General features: G+C 45.9%; 1 protein-coding gene across 1 annotated transcript in view; it reads left to right on the forward strand.

Moving 5' to 3' along the window:
- Positions 1-23,364, forward strand: part of IGSF11 (immunoglobulin superfamily member 11) — a 111,701-nt gene extending 88,337 nt beyond the window's left edge. Inside the window, exons 2-7 of the mRNA XM_086770436.1 lie at positions 14,967-15,130; positions 17,181-17,388; positions 18,180-18,335; positions 19,326-19,448; positions 19,680-19,830; positions 20,499-23,364. Of these exons, the coding sequence (XP_086626562.1) occupies positions 14,967-15,130; positions 17,181-17,388; positions 18,180-18,335; positions 19,326-19,448; positions 19,680-19,830; positions 20,499-20,949 (1,253 nt within the window). The 3' untranslated portion in view covers positions 20,950-23,364. The remainder of the gene's footprint in view (positions 1-14,966; positions 15,131-17,180; positions 17,389-18,179; positions 18,336-19,325; positions 19,449-19,679; positions 19,831-20,498) is intronic.
- The last annotated feature ends 1,929 nt before the right edge of the window (positions 23,365-25,293 follow it).

Below are 25,293 nucleotides of genomic sequence, written 5' to 3' on the forward strand. Positions count from 1 at the left end.
TAATTGAGGGTTTAACATTAAAGATTAACATGTGTGTTTTGAATTTTAAAAAGAAAATTTAACCCCGAAAGACTACGACTTCCTTCAGTGGTTTCTTATGGTTTTGTTCTATTTTACTTTTTTTTTTCCCCCTAGATGCATTAAAGCAAAAAACGAAGGAAAAGGAAAACTGAGCATCCAGGCTGTGCTTCGGGAATTTTCAACTTCTTGTTAAACCAGTATCCGATTGGGCTCTTTCATATTAATGCTGCTCTGTGTGCTCTTAGACTTGGCAGAAGCGACAACATCTGTGTGAAAAACTGAGCCAGCTGTGCAGGAAAAAGTCTTTCTTAGTTCAGAGCAGTTGTGTACTTTGCTGCTTGGGTGTAAGCAGCTTCTTGCATCTGTTATAGAGGGAAAATTTGCAAAGTATTTTCCTGAGACTCTAACTCTAAAAGACAAGGGGAGCCTGTAGCAGCTTTATGTTTGCAAAAGTTAGCAGCTCTTTTAAAGGAGAATTTAGGACATCAGGGGAAGGGAAGAAGAGAGGGAAAACATAAAATTAGACAGCACTGTGAGGCTTGGTCACCCAGGGTTAACTGTCAGGACCTGGTATCAGAAAAGAAGGTGGTCAGGAGGGAGACATGTCCTGTACAATAACAGCAGCAGATGCATTCAACAATGCCTCTCTCCTGCATTCCAAGCATATTATGATGATACTCCATGTTTTTTTAAAAACGCCTTAAGAGGTTCGGAGCATTTTGTGAGCATCTGATGCTTCCTTGAGGGTGGCTCTGCGTGCCTCCCAGCTTGGAGCGCTTTGGGACAGGGCTTCTTGCAGAAAGTGTTTGCTCTTACAATCATGTTGGCTCCAACAGAGCTGAACATAACAAACTTTTGTGGTTATTTTTTCCTCCTTGATAAGAAATGTGTGTAGTAATTTGAAATCAATATGAATACTTGGCACAGTGGTGGAGAGTGTGATTAATAGGCAGAGCAAGGTCCATGAATCAGGTGCCGAAGTACTATTCTTGTCTCACCATTGACCTGTGGCGTGGTGGTTTTCCTCGCTGCAAAATGGAGACTCTGTGCATTGCCCCAGTACCTTACCTGCTAGCCTATTTTAGAGCTACCAGTGCAACTTTCCACACTTGTTTTTTTCGGCATGATGCTGGGTTCCCAACTAGAGTGCAGGAGGTCTGGCACTGGCTGGAGGTGAGGATGCTCAGCATTTGTGGAAAAAAAACCAGGCTCAATGATCTTAGCTTGGATGCTTAGAGCTGCAGATGCCTCAACCCTGGGTACACTGTGAGCAGGGAGGGCCTCCCAGCATTAGGACTTGTTTCCCTTTGCAACCTGTGCTGGCACGTACCCACATGTCAAAAGGGCACGCAGCATACAGACAGTAGGTTTGCATTAATCTGGCTATGCACATTTTATCTGTTGCTCTTGTTTCCACCATGTGACGTGGGAATGGCTAGCCCACATGGCTGGAGAGCCATGGGGAATTTTTAGTGGATGGAACAAAAATCAGGGGAAATTTCCATTGGGAAATGATACTGTTCACATGATGTTGAAAGGCCATAGCGTATTAAGTCTGTGTGTGTATAACACTGTACCGTTACTGAATAAAATTATATGAAGTCAGAATTTATGTAGTACCCAAATACATGGCAAAAGTTTAAATGGATTGAAATAAAGTGTTTTTACCTTATTGAAGTGCGCCAATATTACCATAATTAAATGGGAAAGTTGAAGCAATTTATTTTGTCTTCACTCATTGAAAATGTCATCAAAGTTGATATTCTTACAACCTATTTTGATTTTAATGAAAATTCTTTTTTTTCCCCAGTGGAAAATTGTCCTTTTACAACCTCTTTCAGACAGCTCAACTCATAATCTGAAACATTCAATTACTGACCTGACATTTGCCAGATCAGAAGACAAATTTGAATTTTCCTTTCTTTTCGATTTAAATGAAAAAGAGCTTGCTTTTTTTTTGTTTCCTTTCTGTTTGTTTGTTTTTAATAATTTTAATAATTTTGCATTCAAAGTAGTTTGGGATTAACAAAGTTTAAGATATGGAAGTGTAATATCTTTGAACATCCCCAGGAAAGCTAATTTCAATCTGACTGCTTTTGGAGACTGAAAATTTTGCTTTTGTACTTTCATTGGGCTTGTTTTCAGCATCATGTATAGACAGGGAAGTTTCACTGTGATTGTGCTTGGTCTCATTTAAAGGCTCTCTCTCATACCGACAGGCCGCAGGAGTTTTGTTATCAAAATGGATGCAAATGTGATTAGACTTTTAAGCCCTGATTTGGCAAGATATTTAAACATATGCTTAATTTTTCAACATCAAGTGTATTTCCAGTGACTTAACTGCCTTTAGTGGAATTGCTAGGACATATCAAATCAGCCCAGCATCAGTGTCTGGCCGAGCAGACCCAGCTCCATGTGGGCACTCTGCTGACCACGCAAGCAGTGGCGTAGATGAAGTAGGACTCACAGCCGGGTCACAGAGCAGGAAAATTTTTAGGGGAGCCCAAAGGCTGAATACTGAAGAAAGTCTGCCAAATATCCTTTCAATTGCAAAGCTTGTGTACTCCACAGGATGAGAGCATTTCATACACGAGACACAAAACTGAGGTGGAAAGCAGATAGCTAACTTGTTGGCTCAGCTAAAAGTTGTGAGTTGCTGGACCGGATCCTTTAAGAATCTAATACTCATCCCGGTGACAGTCCTTTCTGACTCCAAGGAGAGTAGGATCAGTCTACAAATGAAAACTTTTTTTTTTTTCTCAAAATGGCTGGTTTCTGTCTCCTCAGGGGTTGCTTTTATTTTAAATTATTTCATTTTATTTTATTTTGTCTTAGGCACCATTTTGTTGAGGGACCAGCCCATCATAACCCCTCATGGGCCATCATAACCAACCATGGGGTGATGATGGTGCTGGTATATCATGGTAATGAGGAAAGCAGGCAAGGAAGGTACCCCAAGAAGCACTGAGGGAGCTCCCCTGCATTTGTCTTGGAAATGTGGGGCTATTTTTTGTGGAGTTATTTCCTACCCCCAGACCCTGCCATTCATGATTCCCTGCACTCCCTTAGCCCTGATCCCAGCTCCCATGTCATTGTAGCCCTGTGTTCCTCTCCCCCAACCTCTCTCTTCTAGGGCTGTCCTCATGCCCTCTCCAGCCTGATCCAGGTCTGGCCCAGCCTTTCCTCTTACCCTTGCAGGGAAGCCTTCTCACATATGAAGACCCAGCTCCTTGAAGCTCTCATTGCTAATTGAAGCCCTGCCGTGGCCTCAGTGGCATTGTGTCATACATGCGCCTCTGCATGCATGTGTGCCTTCTTGTTTGTGGTGAAGCCCATCAACATCTGGGTGGGTGGATGTATTGAGTTCCTGTTATCTTGCTGCCTCATCATTTCTGGAAGATGCAGCAGGACCAACAAAGCCTGGATTTCATAAGGCCTCCTGAGGTTCCTGGGGGACTCCCAGAGGATGTCAGCGGTGCCTTCAGGAAGGGAGCCACACAGCAACGTGTTGCTGCATCTTCACCTCACCTGTGCCTAATAGGGCAGACACAGTCCCTTTTCTGTCCATCACCCTCTGCTCTTCCTTCTTTTTGGGGAGGATGGACATAGCTCTTGGTGCTTTGGGTAAAAGTAGTTGAACCATAGGTTGGGGCTATTTGCACTGGAGTTAGACCTAAGGTTATGATGGTTATGTCAGGGTAGGTGGAAAAGCTGCTCAGGTGTGAGTTTGCAGTCTGTATTTCAATGGCATTTTTTCTGTAATGGGGGCAGGAGGTGGAGGGATAGGCAGAATGCATATCTTTCAATGCATTATGTGTTAAAGTTTTAAAAGTAATGAGCCGGTTTTCCTTCCCCCATCTCCACCTCTTTTCCCATGCAACTGCACCCCCTGCTCCGGCCTCTCCTCACCACACACAAGTCATGTATTGCAGCCTGCCCAGCCATTCATCCTGCCTTCCCCTGTGCCAGCTCCCCTTACTGGGCTTTAATCTTATTCCTTATGGGCTCTGTCCTTCCCACTCAATATACCATTGAATATATTTAAACCTCTAGTTGTTTTCCCTTATTAAGCAGTTTATCACTATGTAGCACTTTTTTTTTTTTTTTTAACCAGGAGAGAAGGAAGACATTTATTCTTTTGACCATAAATCATTTACAAAGCTGCTGAGCCGTTAATGTATTTTTTATGGCTCGGCAAACAGAAAATAGGAGTGAGTGTCTTAGTAGAGCTCTGCCGACCTGTTTTAATTTCAGCTTCCTAACCCTGACTCTCTGTTTCCCAGTCCTGGGAGCAGATACGTTCCTCTCGCAGAGGCATCGCTGGATATCTTCTCCCGAAGGAGGCCACTTTGCTGTGTCAGCAATTGTCACGTGCTGTTGCCAGCACTTGCCACTGATCTGCAGCGCGACACATCTCTGCTGACTGGGCTGTGTTGGGAGAATATTAGCAAAGAAATAGGATGGGCGGGGGGAGTGGAACTTAAGGCTATTTTTGGTTTTAGGTCTTGGGAAGAGCTCTAATTAGACTCCTGCTCTGGGGCAAGCAAGTTTCATACAGCTCTCTTCTCATCCCATGCAGCCTCATCCTCTACTTTGCATATTGTGGGCTCAGCTGGCCTCAGGTGTGGTTATAGATATCCATGAGGATGCTTTCAAAGACAGTGACTGGCCATGGTGGTGCTTCCAAAATGCTGAGAGCTAGCTCCTGCGAGGTTTTGCAACCTGCTTCAGGAAAATGAACCCAATATATGCCTTTGCTGCTCTCAGTCAACTCTGTGCCTTTTCCCTCTTTTAGGAAACATGGATACAAATCTTTTCTGTAAAAGGTGCGTTTTCCTTTATGATGTGCTGTGACAAGCAGTGAGATAATTAAGAGGAGGGATGTGGGAGGCTTACGTCGGCAGCTAAGCTAGATGGATGGGAAAGTCTGCAGCTGAGGTGTTGTTGCAGGCTTTTTGCAAACTCAAGCTGAGCTTCCCACCTTAAATGTGCTTGCATGATCATTTAATAAGCTTTAATTCCCAAGTCACTTCAGCTAAAGTAACTGGCCATGGTAATTTAAAATGTTCCCACCCCATCCATCCTTGTTGTTGGATGATGGCTCCACTGTAGCAGTGAGCAGAACAAGACAGTGTGCCTGCAGTGCAGCTTTTCCTTTTCTCAGCAAAGCAAGTTAGCCTGTCTGTACGCCTTCCTCAGCAGGTTGTGCTAATTAATACCTGGCTGTGAGATGGAGGCACAGCTTCCTTTCTGCTTTCACTGCTTTTAGGGCAACAAAATTCTGCTGAGTGACAAGGCAAACAGCAAAGGATGGCAACATCTGAAGTTACTGCAACAGAATTCCCCAGAGCTGATCTGTCACAGGACTAGGGGTGAAGGAGGACGGACTGTATCCGCCAGTTTCAGCTTTGTAGAAGACAAAGAATAAGAAGACACCTTTCTGTGCTTGGTTAGATTTTCACTTTCCTCTTTACCTGTGCCTGTGATTTGGAAAATGGTGCTCCAAGCATCTCTGGAGGACCTTAGGAGGGAACGATATGACTAGCACTCTGTTGCAAGGACACACCACCCTGTTTGTACCTTTGGTATGCTGCCTCATTGTGGCCTTCAGTTATCTTCTGTAGACAGAGTGCACACTCCCGATTTGCCCATCTGAGTCCTGAGTGCATGATGACTCCAATGCTGGGCACAGCCAGGAATGGCCAAAGTTGTTACCAAATGGTCCCACAGAGTGGATTGAGTTAGGCTTACCCACCCCTCCCCTCTTTCAATTCAAGGGAGCAATGAGTAAGCACTTGAGTGAGTTCCTGATCCTCTCTGGGTTCCCTCTGGTCTTGCTCATCCGCTAAAGCAAAAATTCCCCAGCCTCAGTAGTGCAGCTGCTTCTTGAGTCCTTTGCAAATGCTCTCAATTCAAGGACTGCCAGCTCAGATCGCAGCAGTCTCTGTTTCCAGCCAACGCCGCGTGCATCCAAGGCAAGTGTTAAACCTTCCATAATATACCTAAATGTGCTACGCTATACCAGGGAGAGGGGATTAGCGCATGCCTCAGAGCACAGCGATTGATTAGTGTTATCCTAGTAGATGCTATATTTATTCCTATCAATGTCCCTTCCTATTTTTGTAATCTTGCTATAATACAATTCAGTTGTTTTCTTATCGCTAACTTGCATGCATACTGCATCCGAGGCAGCAGAGATGCAAGGCAACTATCCCAGTTAGCAGGAGCTGTGAAGAAGGTGGTTCTGCTGGCAGCTCCAGCCAGGCTGGATAGAGACACAGAAGAGAAGTCAGCACTGGGAGCACAGCAGGAGTCCAGAAATGGAAAGGACCATTTAGGTCATTGGGCCTCTGACCCTGCTATCACCAAGGCATCTGTAAAGCAGATTTGGGTTCTTTGTACATGTTAGCAAGCTGCTCCAGCGTTATGCCCTTCTCACAGTTCAAAAACCTTTTTTTGCATGTCAAGACTGTGACTAATTACACATAAGCATTAAGATCTGTTGGAAGACTTAACTCAGGTTACGTGAAGAGCTTAGCGTAATGTGATGCCTGATACATGGAGAGCAGAGCCCATCTCTATTTCCCTAGCAGGTCTGAATGCTCAGCAGTTCAGCGAATCAGACCCCTGAGGTCTAAACTCTGAGGATACCTGGAGCTGACTGACTTGCTCAGCAGAGAGTCTGTGGCAGAAATGAGGAGGGATATTCCTCAGTGTGTTTTGAGAGCCCCTTTTACACCCTTGCAAGAGCTAGTCCAGTTCCTCTGACACGGACATGGGAGGGAACTGACACCATTCTTGAAGTATGTACAGCCGAAAGCTTTCCTGCCTTATTTTTTTTTTGACTTAAAGTCCAGTTTTCATCCCCTCCTATGGCTGCAGGTTGGGGAGGTCAGGGGCAGGGAGATGTGCTTCAAGTCATCACAATCAGACAGTTGTTTGAAATCCTCCTCCCAGCTGGCCTGCAGAGAAAGACCTATTTCTAAAAGGAGGATGGCAGGGGTGGTAGTGACTGTTATTTACCAGACGAACAGCTGAGGCCAGAGCAGCATGGGTCAGCAGGAAGTTTCATTGTTATCTTTCTGTCTAGTTCATATTTATAACCTCATCTGAACTAGATGAGGTTATAAATAGTAAGGGAGAAGCATCGGTGTGATCGGCATAGATTTACGGACAGCCAATGTCCCTCATCAGCTGGTAGAGTGCTCGGCAAGAAACGCGGCAGGGCTCAAGTTCCAGACTCTAACACTGTGTTTTCTCCCTGGACTTGTGTCTGCTCGCCTGCATATCCTACAGGGTGGGCAGCAAGCTGAGATTGCCCTCACTGTGGTAAAATGGATCTATTTACCTGGGAGGCTCTGTGCTGGAGGGATGACCAGATACCACCAATTGTGTCTGATTATTTCACCAGGGATAAAGGTGCTTAGAGGTTAACTTGGCTTTTGGCTTGCATTTAAGAGAGAAATTAACACTGTATATACCTCAGAGGAAAAGTTAGCGTCAGTGTAGTTTTAACACATGTGTTACAGAGATCTTGCTTTAAAGCCATCCTAGATGTGATAGTTTTCCTGCTGTTTGTTTCAGTATGTCCTGCAGAGCCAGCAAAGATAGAAAGGAAAGAGTTGAAAATAATTTTGCCTTATAGGCTGTCAGGTTGCTATCACATTGCTAGACCTGTGAGCCAAACAGACCCAGCGTGAGCCTTATTTTGGGATATTGTCCCTGTTCAAATAAAGGGAATGGGCTTACTCCCAATAAATTCTCAGTCTGTTGTCTGAGATACTCAAAGTTTGATGCAACTTGTTTCAGAGAACAAAATGGTCAAACTTTATCCAATTGCATCTTCTCTTTTTAGTCTTGAGCTAAGTACTTGTCCATCACTGGGATGGGGTTAGTGCAGAAAGAGCTGGACAGGGTGAGGGGAAGGGACAAGGTTGGCAAGTGCGACTTGCGTGGCTGGGTTGCAGAGAAGGAAGGGCAGGGGCCCCAGGGCACTGCTGGTGAGAACTGTGGGAATTACAAAAAAGCAGGGGCTGTTGAGGACTGGACCATAATGCTAAGCTGTGCTGCACAGTGCAGACATTGTCTGGGGCTTTAAAGACTAGATTACACAAACTTCTGTTGGGAGTGGCTTAGGCAGTGTTGATTGTGTCTTGAGGAGGAGTTGTGCTAGAAAGTCTCTGTTCCTCTTTTCTGACAGAAGCATGATGTTTTCTTGGCTATCCTCAGTATGCCTCACAGGGTCTCTGAGAAAGCTCCCTGTAGCAGCTGTATAACCTGTGCCCACAAACTGGGGCACGGAGGCAATCACCAGATGTCCCTGGACCAAAGTTTGCTTTCTCCTTGCTGTGAGCTGGCAGAAGGGCTTTAGTGTGGTGGGGCCCTCCCTTCTCACTGTTGCTCTCAGCTCCCAGTATAATTGTTCCAAGGTCTCTGCCAAGCATCCTCCCCAGGAAAGTTGGTGCTAGGGCACATTGGTCTTGGGGTGCAGTCTACTATGACAGTGTGCATCTGTCCCAGATGCCTGCCCTGCAGAATTATTTTAGAGGCTGGAAGTTTTTCCATGGTGGAATTTCCTTACTGAACTGGAAGTAATTCAGCCTAGCTAGGCATTAACTCAGATCTGTGCTCCATTGGAGTGCTTGGTGATGCTGGTTCCAGAAGCAGTGTGGAGTCCTACTGCAAGCTGCCTCCAGACACTAGGCTGGGTAAATACTTCTTTTGGTTAGACAGATTCTGAACGAGCAAGTTCAGAACTTGTTCAGTAACACATCTAGAATGGCAGGAGTATACGCAGTCCCTTGTAAGAATGGGCAAGACCAATATTCAGACAGCTTGTTGGATGCCGTCATATCGTGCTGGATAACTTCAATGTTATCAGTGCTTGCAACTGCAAGTCAGGCTCCTTCAGGGGCTTTTGAAAGGTTGCTTCATAGCAGGTCCCCTGGCAGAAGTACTCCCTGCATCTGTTACTGTATCCTCCAGCTGCGAGTCACTCCTTGCTGGACTGTGGGTTTTGCTACTGCTGTAATGCGTTGAGTCAGCAATGTAACTCAGATCTTTTAGGGTAGGAGACATTTCTCTTCTTTAGCACAGAAGGCAGTTTTGGTCCCAGACTTGCAGATGTGAGGCAGGCCAAAAGCACAGGGACTAGCGTTCTCCTTTCATCTCAGGAAAAAGACTGCTTTGCAGTTTCTCCCTCCGTGGCCTGCAGTCACCAGAATGTTATGCTCCCACCCGGTTCTTGAAACTTTTGAGTGACCTCATCTTTGCCTTTCTAACGAGGGACCCAAAATTCTGTACTGCCAAAGGCATCTTCCCCAGCACATGGCAACAGGATTGCTAATTGCACTGGGATGAGGGGGAGGCATTCCCTGGATTTCAGATACAATCTGATACACCTTGAAGCTTTATTCTCATTCTCCCCTCAGCTGCACACATCACTGCACATTTTCACTGGAGATCTGGAGATGCAGAATGTATGCAGCTGAGGTTTTTTTTCATCCTTTTCACACCTCCCTCCCTCCTTTCTCCCCTGGCCATTTGCTTCCCTGGCTTGCCAGCGCTGCGGAGTGAACCTGTACCCTGGCCTCTGCATACGCAAAGTCATGCTAGCCCAGCTCCCCACACCACTGAGTGTCAGGAGGTTGCTGCTAGCAGGTGCCAAGTGCTGCTGACTTGCCAACAGTCCTTGGGGGTATGTGCAAAGTAGAGAGTCATCCAGAAGGTGAGGCAGGGCGGGATCTTGTCTTTTATGGTATGAATGGCCCTCTGAAGAAACTTCTATTTTCCTCTGGTCCTGGGAGATCAACACTTCTAAGCTAAATACAGGAGGAGAAGACCCTCTCTGTGCAGTATACTGCAACCCAGCCTGTGATACCCAGATATCTTGCTGAGCATGGTTGCCTCTGAAAACTAGGTGCTGGGGATGACCCAGCAGTAAAGGAGGACATGCCCTTAGCACAACTTCAATGGCCTGACGACAATGCCTCCTGAAGGCACAGCCTCTGCAGCCTTTGAGGCCCTTGTGGTCCCTGACCATCTACCATCATGGTAATATGGACTGGTGATTGTGCATCAGCCGTTCATGTTACAGCCTGGCCTGTTGATGTGAAGTTACAATGGGGGAAGACCTCATTTCACTCACAGGGCTGTCAGCCATGCTGATTTGCTGGTCTTGCTGATGATCTCTGGCAGACAGGTGTGGTAGTGGGCGGGAGCTGGGAACATTTTCATAGAATCATAATATCATAGAACTGTAGAATAGTTTGGGTTGGAAGGGACCTTTAAAGGTCATCTAGTCCAACCCCCCTGCAAGGAGCAGGGACATCTCCAACCAGATCAGGTTACTCAGAGCCCCGTCCAACCTGGCCTTGAATGTTTCCAGGGATGGGGCATCTACCACCTCTCTGGACAACCTGTGCTAGTGTTCCACCACCCTCATTGTAAAAAATTTCTTCCTTATATCCAGTCTGAATCTGCTTCCTTCTATTTTAAAACCATTATCCCTTGTCTTATCACAACAGACCCTGCTAAAGAGTTTCTCCCCCTCTTTCCTATAAGCCCCCTTTAGGTACTGGAAGACTGCTATAAGGTGTCCCAGGAGTTCTTTTTCAGTCAACTTAGTATGAGTCAAAGTGCTAAGATGTGCTCATGTCTTTCAACTTTACTGGCATCTGGTATGTTCTGAAGTCTCTCAGACTTGCAGCCTTGTAGGGCAGCTAGCAAACACATGGCAGCATCTGCATCCTCTTTCTATCCATCAGGGCAGCAAATGCTGGTTGTGGGACTGCGCCCTACATGCTTGTGTCATGCTGTATGAACTATCTACATAGACACCTTCATGGATACAGGGGAGGGAGCTGAGGGTGCTACTTGGAAAAGCAGTAGTGAACCATCAAAAATGAAATCAGTGATTGCTGCCAGAATAATTACTTGGTGCTGGAAATATGAATAAACTCTAAAAGAGCCTCTGTAGCCAAAACATTGTTCTGCTGGCTGGTTCCCTGATAGGGGACAAAAAAATGGAGCATCCACTCTAATTAGTGATGGGAGCTGGCTGCATTGGGATCAAAGGAGAAAGCTGTTTGCAGAATCAAGCTAAGATCAAAGTGTCCTATGTACAGTAAGGGCCCATTCCTCTTCTTGCTGACAATGGTGTACCCTGCTTTTCCTCCAGACATGCTGCTTACAGGGATGCTTAATTACTAAGTAAGGAGGAGACTGCACATACAAGGGAGAGTGTAATGGCCATTGTAATCCAAATCTAAGAGATTATTTGATGGTGATCGATTTTTGTTGTCTCTCACAAGCCATTAAACTTCTCTGAAAGCTTAGAAAATATCTGGATTGTGTACCTTTGCAAAAAGAGACCTTTTACAACATCATTTGCTTGATTTTTTCTGACCTTTTATGTGTAACTTGACTTACTAGACTGGGCTATATGTGTGTGCATATATCTATATTTGCATTTATATCTACCCAAGGGAATTCAAATCCTCATTCCTTAGGCTGCATTGAAAAACCCTTATCCCAGTAGATATGCTAAATTTGAAATCTCTTGCTCCCTCTCTCCCCTGCCTCCCTCCTTTTGCATTAATGCAAAGACACATTTATCCTTAACTACAGTCTAATTTTTTTTTTTTGTAACCCCTAATTTTGAAATATTTAAACATGTATCGTTTGGTTGAATTTTCCTACTAGGTGTCTTCCTGGCCATCCAGATTTATAAGTGTATATGTCTTTGTGTGCATCCACCTGTGTTTTGGGACATGAGTATTGGTGTGGAAGGATGCAGTCACCTAGATCCTTGCATAGGTGGACAAGGGCATGCGTATGTTACATTTTCTAGCAGTTTGAGATGCAAAGAAAGACACTGTAGCTTCTGAAGAGGATTTGATCTTTGCTCTTTCAGCTGTCTCCCTGGGAGAGGAGTCACATCGTAGTAATACCCTCCTGGTGCTTTGTTAACACACCAGCCTACCTTTCTGTTTATGCCGGTGGAAGAGGACTTTACCTACATTTGGTCTCCTGACTCCCCTGCCGCCTTGTTTAAGCTTACTTGTCAGAAGCGATTGCGTGTGTTTTCCCCAGCTGTAGCCCTGCAGGTGCCACTTAGCTTAACAAAATGCGTCCTTGTCTTTAAGTGCTGCCTGCCTTGGATGCATCCCAGGCCAAAGAGCAGCTGACAGGCCCTGGGATACGTGAGGCAAAAGCAAGTCTGAGGAGCTGGCTTGCCCCGTGCTTTAACAAGACAGAGACAGGACAGCATGGTGGTGGTAGGGTGCTCATCTTGCAGCTCCCCTCAGCAAGAGAAATGGACAGGGACCCAAGCTTTTCCTTAGTAGACCCCCCCTCAGAAACCACTCCATAGCATTGAGATGCTGTGGTGCCTTGAAAGGGGGAGGAGATTATAGGGGCTGTGGGGTGGTGTAGAGAGAGAGTGGGGCACTGGCAGAGCAAAGGAAATACGTGTTTTCTTTCCTGTTTTAAATTGTTCGTAAGTTGATAGGGAAATTCTCAAATGTATTGAAAATTATTTTTGCAGTGAAGAAATTACACCATGTTCTATTTTAGTGTTTTTATTATTCTGCAGGATGTCTACAATCAACTAACAGTAAATATTAGGAGTAGCAATGAAGTGGTTAGGTATGAAAATCACATCATCTTGATGACTGAGTGATTGATGTAACTAGCCTGCAATGCAAGCTGTAAACTCTAACTTCTCCAGTAAATTTGCTATTAGTGAATACTCACACTTAAGTATTACTTTTCCTGAATGCCAAGAATTTGAATGTGTGGGTTTTTCTTGGAGGGAAAAGTGGAGGGGATAAGGGATGGGGCTGAAGAACACGTGTTGCTGTTCCAAACCAGAGGAGTAGCTGATTTTCGTCTCATGGAGAGCATCTCATTAAATCTACACTGAACATGGAAGAAGAGCTTTTTGCATCATGTTGGAGAGAGAGAGATTAATTCAAGAAATGTTAAAATTATTGTGACTCCCTGCATACAGTTTAGCACATGGATGATACTAAACAGGATGAGTAGTCATGGCAAAGTAGCCTTCAAATTTAGGCCTGCAGAAAAGGCAATTCCTTGTCAGGGTCATATTCAGTAAGAGGCATCTCCAAAGTTGACGTGGATCACTTCTCATTTTTGGGCTACTCTCACTGCCTGGCTAGCTGTAAGCAAATGAGGAGTCCAAAACCATTCCCAGTCTGTTGACCACAGACACAACTAGAAGGCAGATACCTTGTAATAAACATGATGCTTATTACTGGCTCTTCAAATTATGTACTTCCACTTGCTGCTGACAGCCCTGCATAGGAGATTGATGGATTAAGCTTTCACCAGCTGGTGAAAGGCACCTAATTCTCTGAGATGTTACCACCAGAGACGGACCGTTTCCCTAGGAATTTACAAAATGTTCAATATTTTTAAGTATGTTCCAAGCCTGTGAGGAAAATCGGGTTTGTTTTTTGTTTTTTTGTTTTTTGTTTTTGTTTTTTTTTTTTGCAAAGTAAGAAACTCATGAATTTCGCTTGGAGAGATCAAAACGGCATTTTGTCTGGCTCTGTTCTGAAACACTTTTGAGCCTCCCTGAACTACCTGGGGCTTAGGAGGTGAGAGAAGAGGGAATGGAAGTCCAGAGGAGGTTGCCAAGGATCTGCAAGCTGGGGTATTGCAGCTGCAGTGCAGACAATCCAAACCCAGGAACTCATCATAGGCTGTTAAGTTGCTAGAAACTTTGGATCTGCAGCATCTGAAGCTCAGCACTTCCAGGTTCTGAGTGCTCCATCTTTCCATTAGGTAGGCTGGAAAGGATCCCAGCAGACAAACATGCAGAAGACCACTCACCTTTTCCTCAGACACTAGCCTGTTTGATTTCTTTGTAGTTTAGACAGAAACCTATTCTCATGGAGCATTTCACCTTCAGCAAACAAGCATCTCTTGGCAGAAAACAGAAACTTTACTGTCAACCATTCCTGGAGTCAGTAAGATAATAGAGCCATCCACAGACTACACCTGTGTGCTAACAATATTCTTATATTGCCTTGGATCTTGAAAACTCCCTTCTCCTCTATCAGCCTCTCACATTCTTTGAACAAGAAGATAGTGAGCTATCACATAGAGAGATGGTTTTTTGTAGTCAATATTTTGGTTTTATGCAGAAAAACGGTTTAAAGAATTTCCCTGTGTGACTTGCAGTCTAAACACTGCAGCCTTGAGCTGCTGCACTGGGAAGCTGGGGCTTGTCAGGCTTTGAGCCCTGTCCAGCCTGTGTGGAATGCAAAGAAGTGAATGGTGGAAATGCTGGAAATTAAATGAGATTTGATGAGATCCTCCATTATCAGTAGTAGTTTTTCACCAACTATATAGAAATATCTGGACTGGAAAACTTAGATTTTTAACCCTTTAAATGAAAAATAGCACTAAAATGTTTCTGCTTATGCTGGACTTTATGAGCAGTAGAAGTAAGGGGACAGCTGAGGTTCTTCTTTAATGAGACACATTCTCTCCTTTGCTCCTTGGTGAAGAGTTTTAGAGTGCAGTTTCCTTTTCTGTTTCGGTGATGTTGAGTATCATTAAGACTTATGGGTTTGAAAACATAGTTCCTTATTTCTTAGACTCAGCTTGGCTGCTCTTCTGGCTCTTTCCCTGTTGCCAAAACAAAACCTGTTGTTCTCAGAGGCTCTGAAACTAGAGTATTCTCACTTAAAAGGGCCACCTATCTGCGTTTGCCTGTGAAAAATATCTGCATGACAGCAGTCTAACTTGTTGAGGGAGAAATATAATTCTTTTTAGCCTGAAGTAATTGGTCAGGGACAGTTGTGTAACAACAGGATGCTGCTGTAATGACCTGCATGTGTATGGGACTGCCTGCAATGCTTAAACTAGGTGTGCATCTCCTGAAATGCTTGAACCAGGTGTCTTTCTCTTTCCAGGTCTGGTGTGTCCTCTGGAGGTGTCAGTCAGTTCAGGGAGTATCCAGGTTGCCCGAGGCCAGACAGCAGTATTGCCCTGCACCTTCACCACTAACGCTGCTCTCACTAACCTTAATGTCATCTGGATGGTCATTCCTCTTTCTAACGCCAACCAGCCTCAACAGGTAGGACCTTTCTTACTGGAGCATGCATTTCTTTGGGACTTTCCTTCTCCTCACCCTTTTAATGCAGATCTGGATGTGGTCCCTTTACAACGCTGAATCTCTGGTTGTCCCAGAACGTTCCCTTCATTACTGAACATGCCCTCTGGATCTTACATGAATTTGATTTCTTCAGTGCTTTGTTAACTGATGCACATTGTTGCCTTGGCTGGATGTGCAATTGGGGCAGGTGTATCTGATACTGTATGGCTGCCCTGGATCTCTGGTGGTTTATGTTTGAGAGAGGACAGGGGATGTAATTCAGGTTCTGGTGCGCCAGATATGGGATATGGAGGATCTGGGAGCAGCTGTAGGATTAAACCTCTGAAATCTATGTAAAGTGTGCCAGAACAGATGACCTCTTATAGACTCATCTCCCTTTTTACTTCCTCTCTTATTTTTTCACTGTCTGTTGCTTATGCAAGTCCATTGCTATGAACATAAGCAAATGAGAGTCTATTGTGGTGGGCTTAAGAATCATAACATGAGGTCTGCTGGCCTGATTTTTGCCCACGTACTCCAATGACAGAAGAATGCCATTGCTCTGAAGTGCATCTATCTTGGGTCGCACTACCCCATCACATTTGATATTGAGTTATGAGAACCTTTACTGAAGACTACTTGTTCCTCAGGAACTTGGTCTGAGTACAGACTGCTATATAAGCCATCTGACTGGTAGAGGCTGTGCAGATTCAAGGGTTGCGTTGCCTGTCGTTCAGTTCATCCCAATGATCTTCAGTAAGCAGCATCAAATTATGGCAGGATCTTACTGGCTGAGAATCAAAATGATACTGTCCACTGGGAGGATGATTTTCAGTAAAGCACTTACAAACCTGCAGAGAGTCTCTGCCTCTCCAACTTGATACTGTTCAGATGGATAATGACTACTATATCATAGAATCATAGAATGGTTGGAGTTCGAAGGGACCTTCAAAGGTCATCTAGTCCACCCCCCCTGCAAGGAGCAGGGATATCCCTGACTAGGTCAGGTTGCTCAGAGCCTCATCCAGCCTGGCCTTGAATGTTTCCAGGGATGGGGCATCCACCACCTCTCTGGGCAACCTGTTCCAGTGTTCTACAACTAGCATTGTAAAATTTTTTTTCCTAATATCCCATCTAAATCTACCTCCCTCTATTTTAAAACCATTACCCCTAGTCCTGTCACAACAGGCCCTACTGAATAGCCTCTCCCCATCTTGTAGGCCCCCTTGAGGTACTGGAAGACCGCTATCAGGTCTCCCCGGAGCCTCCTCTTCTCCAGGCTGAACAGCCCCAACTCTCTCAGCCTGTCCTCATAAGAGAGGTGCTCCAGCCCTCTGATCATCTTCGTGGCCCTCCTCTGGACCTTCTCCAACTGGTCCATGTCCTTCTTGTGTTGGGGGCTCCAGAACTGGACAAGTACTCCAGGTGGGGTCTCACCAGGGCAGAGTAGAGGGGGAAAATCACCTCCCTCAACCTGCTGGCCACGCTCCTCTTGATGCAGCCCAGGATGCGGTTGGCCTTCTGGGCCGCAAGGGCACATTGTTGTCTCGTGTTGAGCTTCTCGTCCACCAGCACTCCCAAGTCCCCCTCCTCAGGGCTGCTCTTGATCCATTCTCTGCCCAGCCTGTATTTGTGCCTGGGATTGCCATGACCCAGGTGCAGGACCTTGCACTTGGCCTGGTTGAACTTCATGAGGTTGGCACGGGCCCACCTCTCCAGCCTGTCAAGGTCAATATGAAGCAGGCTGGTATTGCCAATCCACCTGTGCCACAAGACTTGGATATCTGTCTGGTCTGTTACTTCTGTGAACACTTTTATTGACATAAAACAGGCTATAGGGTGTGTTCCTCTTTTAGAGAAAACGTCTCTACTAGGATGGGTCTGCCTGGGACAACTGCATATTAAGGTCTGGTTATTTAGAGATGCCTTAGCAACTGGTCTTTTTGGCTTTGGAATTCCATGTTTTGCTTGCTGTTCTTCCTCGTTGCTCAGCTTCTGAAGAGTGTTGTTTAAGCCATCCTTTCTTTTCCAGGTTATTCTCTACCAAGGGGGTCAGATCTTCGGTGGTGCACCTCAATTCTATGGGCGAGTGGGGTTTACTGTGACAATGCCAACCACCAGTGCCTCCATCTTCATCAACAACACTCAGCTATCGGACACTGGCACATACCAGTGTTTGGTCAACAATCTTCCTGACCGAGGCGTCAGGAACATCGGAGTCATCGGACTTACTGTCTTGGGTGTGTTTATTTGGATTATGGGGGAGAGGGGAGGAACAGGGACAAGAGGATTGTCTGTGCATGATAATGCATCATTGGAGAGGAATATGGCAGTGTATGCATTGGAGCCCATGGACATCTTTTGGTGAGGGCTCAGCTGCCTTGTGGGTATTGTGGGAGTTTGTAGGGCACACAGCCTTCAAATGCAGGTAGCATATAATAAGAGTTTTAAAATATGGTGGAGAGGAAGCTTTTGTGGCAGCATTGTGATGTGTAGTTGCAAAGAAGCATGAATAAAGTACAGGGCATCGTGGAGAGCTGAAGGGACCATAAGAGTTTTGTGCATAGCAACAGGAGAAGAAGATTACTTCAGGTCTTTGCTTCCTTTTCATGAAAGCAACTACTACTGGGTGCTCCCTAGGATTTAAATACTCCAGAGCATGTTTTTGTATCCCCTTTATAGGGATATGAAACCAAAACCCAACCACAGCAGCTGCTAGCTCTCACCACCCTTGCTGTCTCAAACACAGAAATGTTCACCTTCTTTTTCTCTAGGGAGGGATCTAAGAGTAATGGGTCCTGTGAAAGTCAGCAGGAGTCTGTAATTTTGATGTGCTGGCGGGTCAGGAATCTTTGTGAATTGTCATCCCCCAAATCTGAATGGGTTTTTGTCTGCTGCCTTCCTCATGTCCTCTTGTCAACCCATGCCAGTGTCCTTGCTTTCCCCAGCAGCGTGTGTCCAGAAAGAGCCTGCACTCCACTGTTTGGTCATATTTCCTGATCTGCTGTCACTTTCCCCTTTTTTCTCGCAGTTCCTCCTTCTGCCCCACTTTGCAGAATCCAGGGGTCCCTGGATGTGGGCAACGATATCACACTGACCTGCAGCTCAGAAGAAGGCATCCCTCGGCCAACATACCTCTGGGAGAAACTGGACAATGTTCCCAAGTTGCCCCCAACTGCCACACAAGGTGCTTCTTCTGTTGATTATAGTCTTATTTCCCAGAGGACTGCCTGGGCTTTCTTTTGTGTGTGCTGCCAGAGGGGGCATGGTTCATTGAGTGTCTGCCCTCACTTGCATGATTACTTTATTGGAACCAAGATTCCTAGAGCCCACGGTGGAATAGATACCCTCCAGTGGCCACTTAAATTTTATTGGGTCTTTTTTTTGGTACAGAAACATGTTCCCCATTGAGGAACAAGAGTCTAGTTGAATAGAAGAGAGAGAATATGCTTCCCAGATGTTGGCATGTGGCTGGAGATTTCAGCTGCTGACTCACCTGCATTTTAAACCACATGAAAGGCTCATAGATTGGAAACTGGAAGAAGGAAGGCAGAACCATCTCAGGAAAATATGTCCAGCTTCTCACACTGAGGCCACTGTTCTCCAATAAGTTACTGTCAGAACTGCCTTTCAGATGTGTGTAAAAGCAAGGCTGTGATCAGACTGGGTATTCCCCAGCCCCAAGTCCCATCCATAAAATTTCTTAGCCTAAGTGTCCTAAGAAGTGGTAGCTTTACTTTATCTTGCTGTATTTTAAGAATACAGAGACATTTAAATTTTACATAATTCAGGAATGAGAAAAATTGATATAGCAGGGGATGGGGAGCCCAGGGGTGGGAAAGCAGGGGTTCTGCAGGGCAGGATTGAATTTAGCAGGTAGATCTGGGTGTAGGTAATTGTACGACTCTTCTTTCCTCCCTTTTCTCACACAATGCTGAGATTCCCAAGTTTTAATTTGCAGAAATTCATCTACAAGAAGAAAAAGAAATATCTAGTGTAACCCCTTAAAACCTGATCTTGTGTATGTGTGCACATAAATCTTCCATCTCAGGGTTATTTCCTAATTTATTTATCTCTTAAGAGTTTCACACCAAAATTCTCTGTTTGCTGGCTTTGCCTTTTCATGGTTTTCCTCAAGGGGGAGAGGGATTTAAATCCTTCTTTTCTCTCTGACTAGACCAAGTCCAGGGCACTGTCACTCTCCGAAATATCAGCACTGTGTCCTCAGGTCTTTACCAATGTGTGGCTTCAAATGCCATTGGAACCAGCACTTGCCTTCTGGACCTGCAAGTCATTGCACGTAAGTATTTTGCCAGGGGAGGCTTGGCCATCTGCTTCTGTCTTGTGACAGTAAAGTGTGTAACCATGTTTGCTGTGAGCCACCATGTGCCTCTCTATCAGAAGATCATTGTGCCCCGGAATAGGGATGTTGCCTTTCCCCCCTACCAAGCCACGGTAGCTTCAAATGCTTATAGATGGCCACAGCTCAGCCCTGATTTCTTCTCCATTCTCTGTTCGATCGTCCCCACAGCCCACCCCCGGAGCATTGGCCTGATTGCAGGAGCAGTGGCCACAGGTGCTGTCGTGCTTGTTGTTTGCATTGTGTTGGTGGCCATGGCACTGTTTTACTGGAAAAATAAACACAAAGAGGAAGAAGAGGAGGAGATTCCCAACGAGATAAGGTAAGAGCCAGGGAAAGCTGGTGGCAAGGACTTCTGATTGCCCAGCAAAAGCAGTGGCTGGTAGGAAGACAAGCAGAAATCTCACTCTTACTAATCCTGAGTGTGTTCCCCTGGGCCAGTGGAAGATGTCTATATCTGTCCAGAAAAAGGAGGGAGCAAATGAAGAATGGTAAAGGAGATTTTGGTTTCAGTATTGCCTTTATTGAGAGTTTTACTTTGATGATGTTAGCTCCATAGGAGAGTGACTCTGCATAATACCAGAAAGCGACAGCTGAAAAGCTCTGCAGATACAACTGTAATCTTCTCTGGTGTTACAGCCACAGCTTCCTGCAGCTCCCCGGATCAGCTTCATTGGTTATACAGGTACAGTCATGCTGACTGCCTGTGTAGTACTAGTGGCTGTGACAACCACTGGTTTTGCTCCCCTAGACATATGAGCATAGGTTGTTTGCCTCAGCGGTAGGCACATGGAGCAATTAATGTGCACAGAGGTGAGTCCTGCAAAGAGGAATGATCAAACGGGCAAAGAGCAATGATGGTTCACATTGGTGCTGTCCTTCATCTTGAATTGATGGTGTTGACCCCAGCAGGGTGTGGCTGGGTGGAGTGGGAGTGTTGGGCAATTGAGGCAGCATCCTTCATGTGCTCTCACATGCTTTCCTTCCCAGGGAGGATGACCTGCCACCCAAATGCTCCTCTGCCGCAAAGACATTCCATGCTGATGCATCCTCGTCGGAGAACGACACCCTTACCTCCTCCAACACCTACAACAGCCGCTACTGGAACGACCCCAAAGCCAACCATGCCACAGACTCCTTCACTCGCTTCAGCAACAGCAACGATGCCCACCAGCCCCCCTTCTCCCGCTCAGGGAGCACAAGCACCCGCCCCATCTATGCCAATGGTGGCCACCCATCCCCGGCTCCCCCTAAGACGCTGGTGGTGACGGCCAGCACAGCGCCGTCCCCTCAGGAGGTGATCCGGAGCAACGGCTCAGTCAGCAGGAAGCCGCGGCCACCGCACACCCGTTCCTACGCTGTCAGCCAGGCCACACTGGAGCGGATTGGGGCTGTCCCTGTTATGGTGCCTGCCCAGAGCCGGGCTGGCTCCCTTGTGTAGGGCCATGCCATCTTCCAAAAGCCAAGCAAGGAGCCTCTTATACCTGGCAGGGCGAAGAGACCCTACTCCTTCCTGAAAGGTGGCGAGGCGGCGCGGATAACACACATGCCTCTTCCCCCTGCCCTCCTCTTCCAAGGCCGCTGCTGGCTGGTGGGACAGCTCGTCCTGGGTTGTCAGGGCTCTTTGCGCCGGTGGATGCCACAGATGTGCCAAGGCTGGGAGAGCAGTGAGGTCAGGACACACTCCCAGCTGCTGGGCCCTGGCCAGAACATGCACCTGGCCCTGACCTCGGGGGGGAATTTTGGTTTTGTTTCCCATTGGTTTTGTTGAGAGTCAATTCCATCCATTTGGGTCTTTCAGGGAGGTTTGGGGAGAGAGATATATATATATTAATTTTTTTTCCGTTGTTGTTGCTGTTTTATTTCCAAGAGGATGACAGCCTGCATCAGGGCAGGTAGGGCCGAGCGGAGAAGGATGCTGAGGCAGCATATGTCTCAACATGGCGGCCCTAGCCCCCTTCCTGTGGTCCCGGCCCTGGTGCCAGATGAGGGAAGGTGGTGCACTGGGGGCCACATGTGAGGGGGCACGGGCCAGGCTGGAGGATCGAGATGGAGGCACAGCCACCAGCCTGGCCAAGGGGATGGCTGGGTGAGGACACGGACTGGGGAGTGTTTGTCTTTATTTGTTGCAGTTGTTCCCCCACCCCAACACAAACACACACAGACACACACAGGTCCTCCTCAGACTGGGTCTTTTTCCTGCACTTGCTCAGGGTGCCACCAGAGCCCTGCTCATGGCTGTGGAGGAAGCAGCCATCTAAGCATCTTTCCCTGAGATGCTCTATGCAGGGAGAGAGTGTGTCGCTGGTGCTGCTGCTGCTGTAGGGCTCACATCTTTTTTTTGGGGGGGGATGCTGCTGGAATTATTCAGGAGGCAGAGAGGAGCAGGGTGGTGTGGCAGAGCAGCAGGCAAGTCCAGAGGTGTCTGGTGCCCCTGGGCTGCTCTGGTTCAGGGCAAGTGGCTTCAAACCCCACAGCTTTGGTGTTTGCGTTGTGGGTTTTCCTTATTGGGTTATCCAGGGCTGGCCGATATGGCAGGGAATGTGTTGTACTTCTGGCCCTCACACACAGGCATCACAGTTTTCATTCCCGCTCTCCCACATGTGCAGATTTCCCAGACGCTGAGGTTGGCAGGATTCATTTTCAAATCTCTTTCCTTAGAAAGAGTGAAAGCAGGAACTTAATGAAGGGGATAACACTGTGGAAGGCCACATGCTATCTCTCTGCCTCCCCTACTTCCCGCACTGTCCTGGGCCTGGGTACTGGTGGCATCTGCCAGTGGCTCTGCTGTTTCCTTGCAGCCAGGGAGGTGATTGCAGCTGGCACCCATCCTTTTTCTATTGTAACTAAATAGCCTTAATCAAAGCCAAGAGTTGAAGCCACTGAAGGAACCTGGTGCTATTTGGAGGGCTGGACTGAGGGCTGGGACTTACCCTTTTAGAGAGCACTGGCTCAAATGGGCCATACCTGGATGAGTGTCTTGGCCCTCCTGCATAACACCAACCCTTGCACATGTAAAGGCAGTCGTCACCTCCAAAAGTACCAGAGCCCTCCCAGGTTTGCTCTTGGAAAAGCAATGTGGGGAGTCACAAGTGACTTTCCGTAGCTCTCATATTGGAAAAAGGGTCTGTTTAAGCTAATAGACTCTTCCTCATCCCCACTTTCCTTGTCCTGGCATGGCTTTACTTTCCCTAGCAGTGCACAAACCTTGGGCAGGGCCTTCTGCCTAAGTGGTACCTTTCAAATGCAAGCACAGGCTCTGAGGAAGAGGGGAGAGAGGTGAGGGCTGGGTTCCCCTATGGACACACTGTTTTTTTGGGAGGTTAGGGGCTCCCAGGCAGCACTAGGTTTGAAGCTTGGCTGAGATTTTGTGCCTTCTTTGCTTAAAACAAAAAAGAAAAGAGAAGAAAAGAAAAAGGAGAAAAAAAAATCCAACCTCTCTTCCTTCCCCCTCCTACACAAGTCCATCCAGAATGGGTGCAAACCCCCGTGGCGGTTCAGGCTGACAGTCGCTCTGTGTGTATATACACGTTTCACCGGAGCAGTCCTCTTCCCTGCCTGACTGCTCACTTTGCTGCTGGGTAGGATTGAGAAGGGAAGAAGAGCGGCTTCAGAAACCCTAATGTGGGAGGGAAAAAAAGAAAAAAAAACAATTAAAGAAAAGCCCAGACACATTGTCTCTGCTTTTATAACCACCCCTGTGCAACATTTACAGGAACACTGCCCTCAGCAGGTCCCTTCTTCTACTGGGAAGGCTTTTCTGGTTCCTACCCTCCATGAGACTGTTTGCTCCTCTTTCTTTGTTCTTTCTAATTGTTTAAAATTCAATAAAACTTTATTCATATAAAAAAAAAAAAGGATTTCCTACTGCCTGCTGCTGCTTCCCCCCCCGCCCCAATTCTGTAACTACAATGAATTTGGCTGTTGGTATTCATCCTTGATACGACTGGCAGTAAGCAACGACCATGAAACCAAGACCTGCATGTTATTACACCAGCCAGTTTGGTAGTGATCCCTGGTACTATAGCCTTGTTTCTCTCATTCATAATAGCCTGACACATTGCCCTTGAAGGTAGAATTTCCCAGACTTGCAAGGTCTCTGCTTCTCTCAACAAAGGTAAGTTTTATTTTCTGTTGTTTGGCATAGGATACACTTTGCTGCTTTAAGTGATGCAGGAAAATGTCTTTTAAAATTTCCTAACTTTGTTTGTGTGTTGTTTTTTTAATCAGAAACACAGCATGTTCAACCCAGATCCAAAACCTAAGGCAGTCACCAGGAAGATCCTCACTGAATTTCTTGGCTGTCTGAATAAGTTTAATGGGGGAAACTGTCAGGAAGTTAACAAAAGTGTTGATCCCCATGGACAGAGCATGAGAAATTTCAGTGTCTGAGCATTCACACTGCCAAGGCATAAGAGAGCTGGAAAGCACACTTTTCTTAGTCTATATCAACAGCTGCTAGCAGAGGGTTATTATTAGTTAGGGGAACCTGATGTTTTGCCAAAGATTTTGCATTTTTCTCTCCGTGTTTCTTTTTGCCTATTTCTTCTCTAAAATCCCCCAGATATTCTGAGAATGATTATTAAAATCAGAAACCTACAGATCCAACAGCAGTGGTAATTCAGCCCTGCTGCATGTGCATTGTGTTCTCATTCCATGGTCTTTTTCAACACTTAATTTAAAATATGCCTGTAAATGTATTTTCAGCAATAGGCCTTACAGTAAATAAGATCACTGCATTGCCATTTTTGGAAAGTTGCTGTAGGAATCTTACTGTTTGCGTTTTTCATCTCTTGATTGTGCAGTCTTGATGTGACATTAATAGCATCTTTGCATTTTATTCCCATGATAGCCCTGTCAGTATCCTGCTACACTATCCATTCCTTGCCACTGATTTGCCTCTTATGCCATTCTCATGCATGTCTCTGTCTACTGATCTAGAGCAGAATTTCCTAAGATATAGGATAGTTTACTAGGTTTGTGCAGCACTAGTATGCTAGAAGTTTAGCCTGTAAATTGTACCTAGTGAGGCATTGCTGCAATACAAATATCTAGCAAAAAAAAAATAATACCAATTAGAAGTTTTAATAGTGCTCCAGAGTGACTATTTATCATTAAAAGCAAACAAAGGTTCAAACTATTACAGTTTTAAGTCAAAGTCACTACTGAAATGCTTGAGTTTGCTGACAGCCTTCAACCCGAGCTGTGCAGTACAGATTGTCCACCACAGTGGATGTCACAGATGTTACTTTGAATGTCAGTACCTATCAGTTACATCACCTTCCACCAAAGAATATCAGAAGGAAATTTGTTTTACCATAAGGATTAACTGTACATTTGAGTGCTGAGACAAAAGAACAACCATGAAAGGATGCTTTACACTTTAGAAGTGGACATCTTTTTAGAGGTTGGCGTAGATAAGAGCTCAATTTAAAACATTTGGGAAATCTGCCGAAGTTTTTTTTAACTTACACAGCTTTTGGACTTGGATCTGCTGATTCATCTGAATTAAAAAAAAATAAAATTACCCAGACGTGTGCACTTCAACAAACTCTTGCCAGAACACAGATGAGTTTCCAGCGGAAGCCAGTCTACCAGCAGGTGTCCTATCCAAGATTGCCTGGCTTCCCCATGAGGACCTCGGATGCTTAGGAGATCATTTCTTCTTATATCATGGTTTAGGTCCTCATGAAGCATACCTCAAACCAGAGTAGACTCAGATAACACCCAGGACTGAGGTAACTGGGTGATTGATTTTGTACTGGGCAGAGGAAATCAAACTGAA

The sequence above is a fragment of the Chlamydotis macqueenii genome, chromosome 1, assembly GCF_036417535.1.
Source record: "Chlamydotis macqueenii isolate bChlMac1 chromosome 1, bChlMac1.mat, whole genome shotgun sequence".
Taxonomy (NCBI): Eukaryota; Metazoa; Chordata; class Aves; order Otidiformes; family Otididae; genus Chlamydotis; species Chlamydotis macqueenii.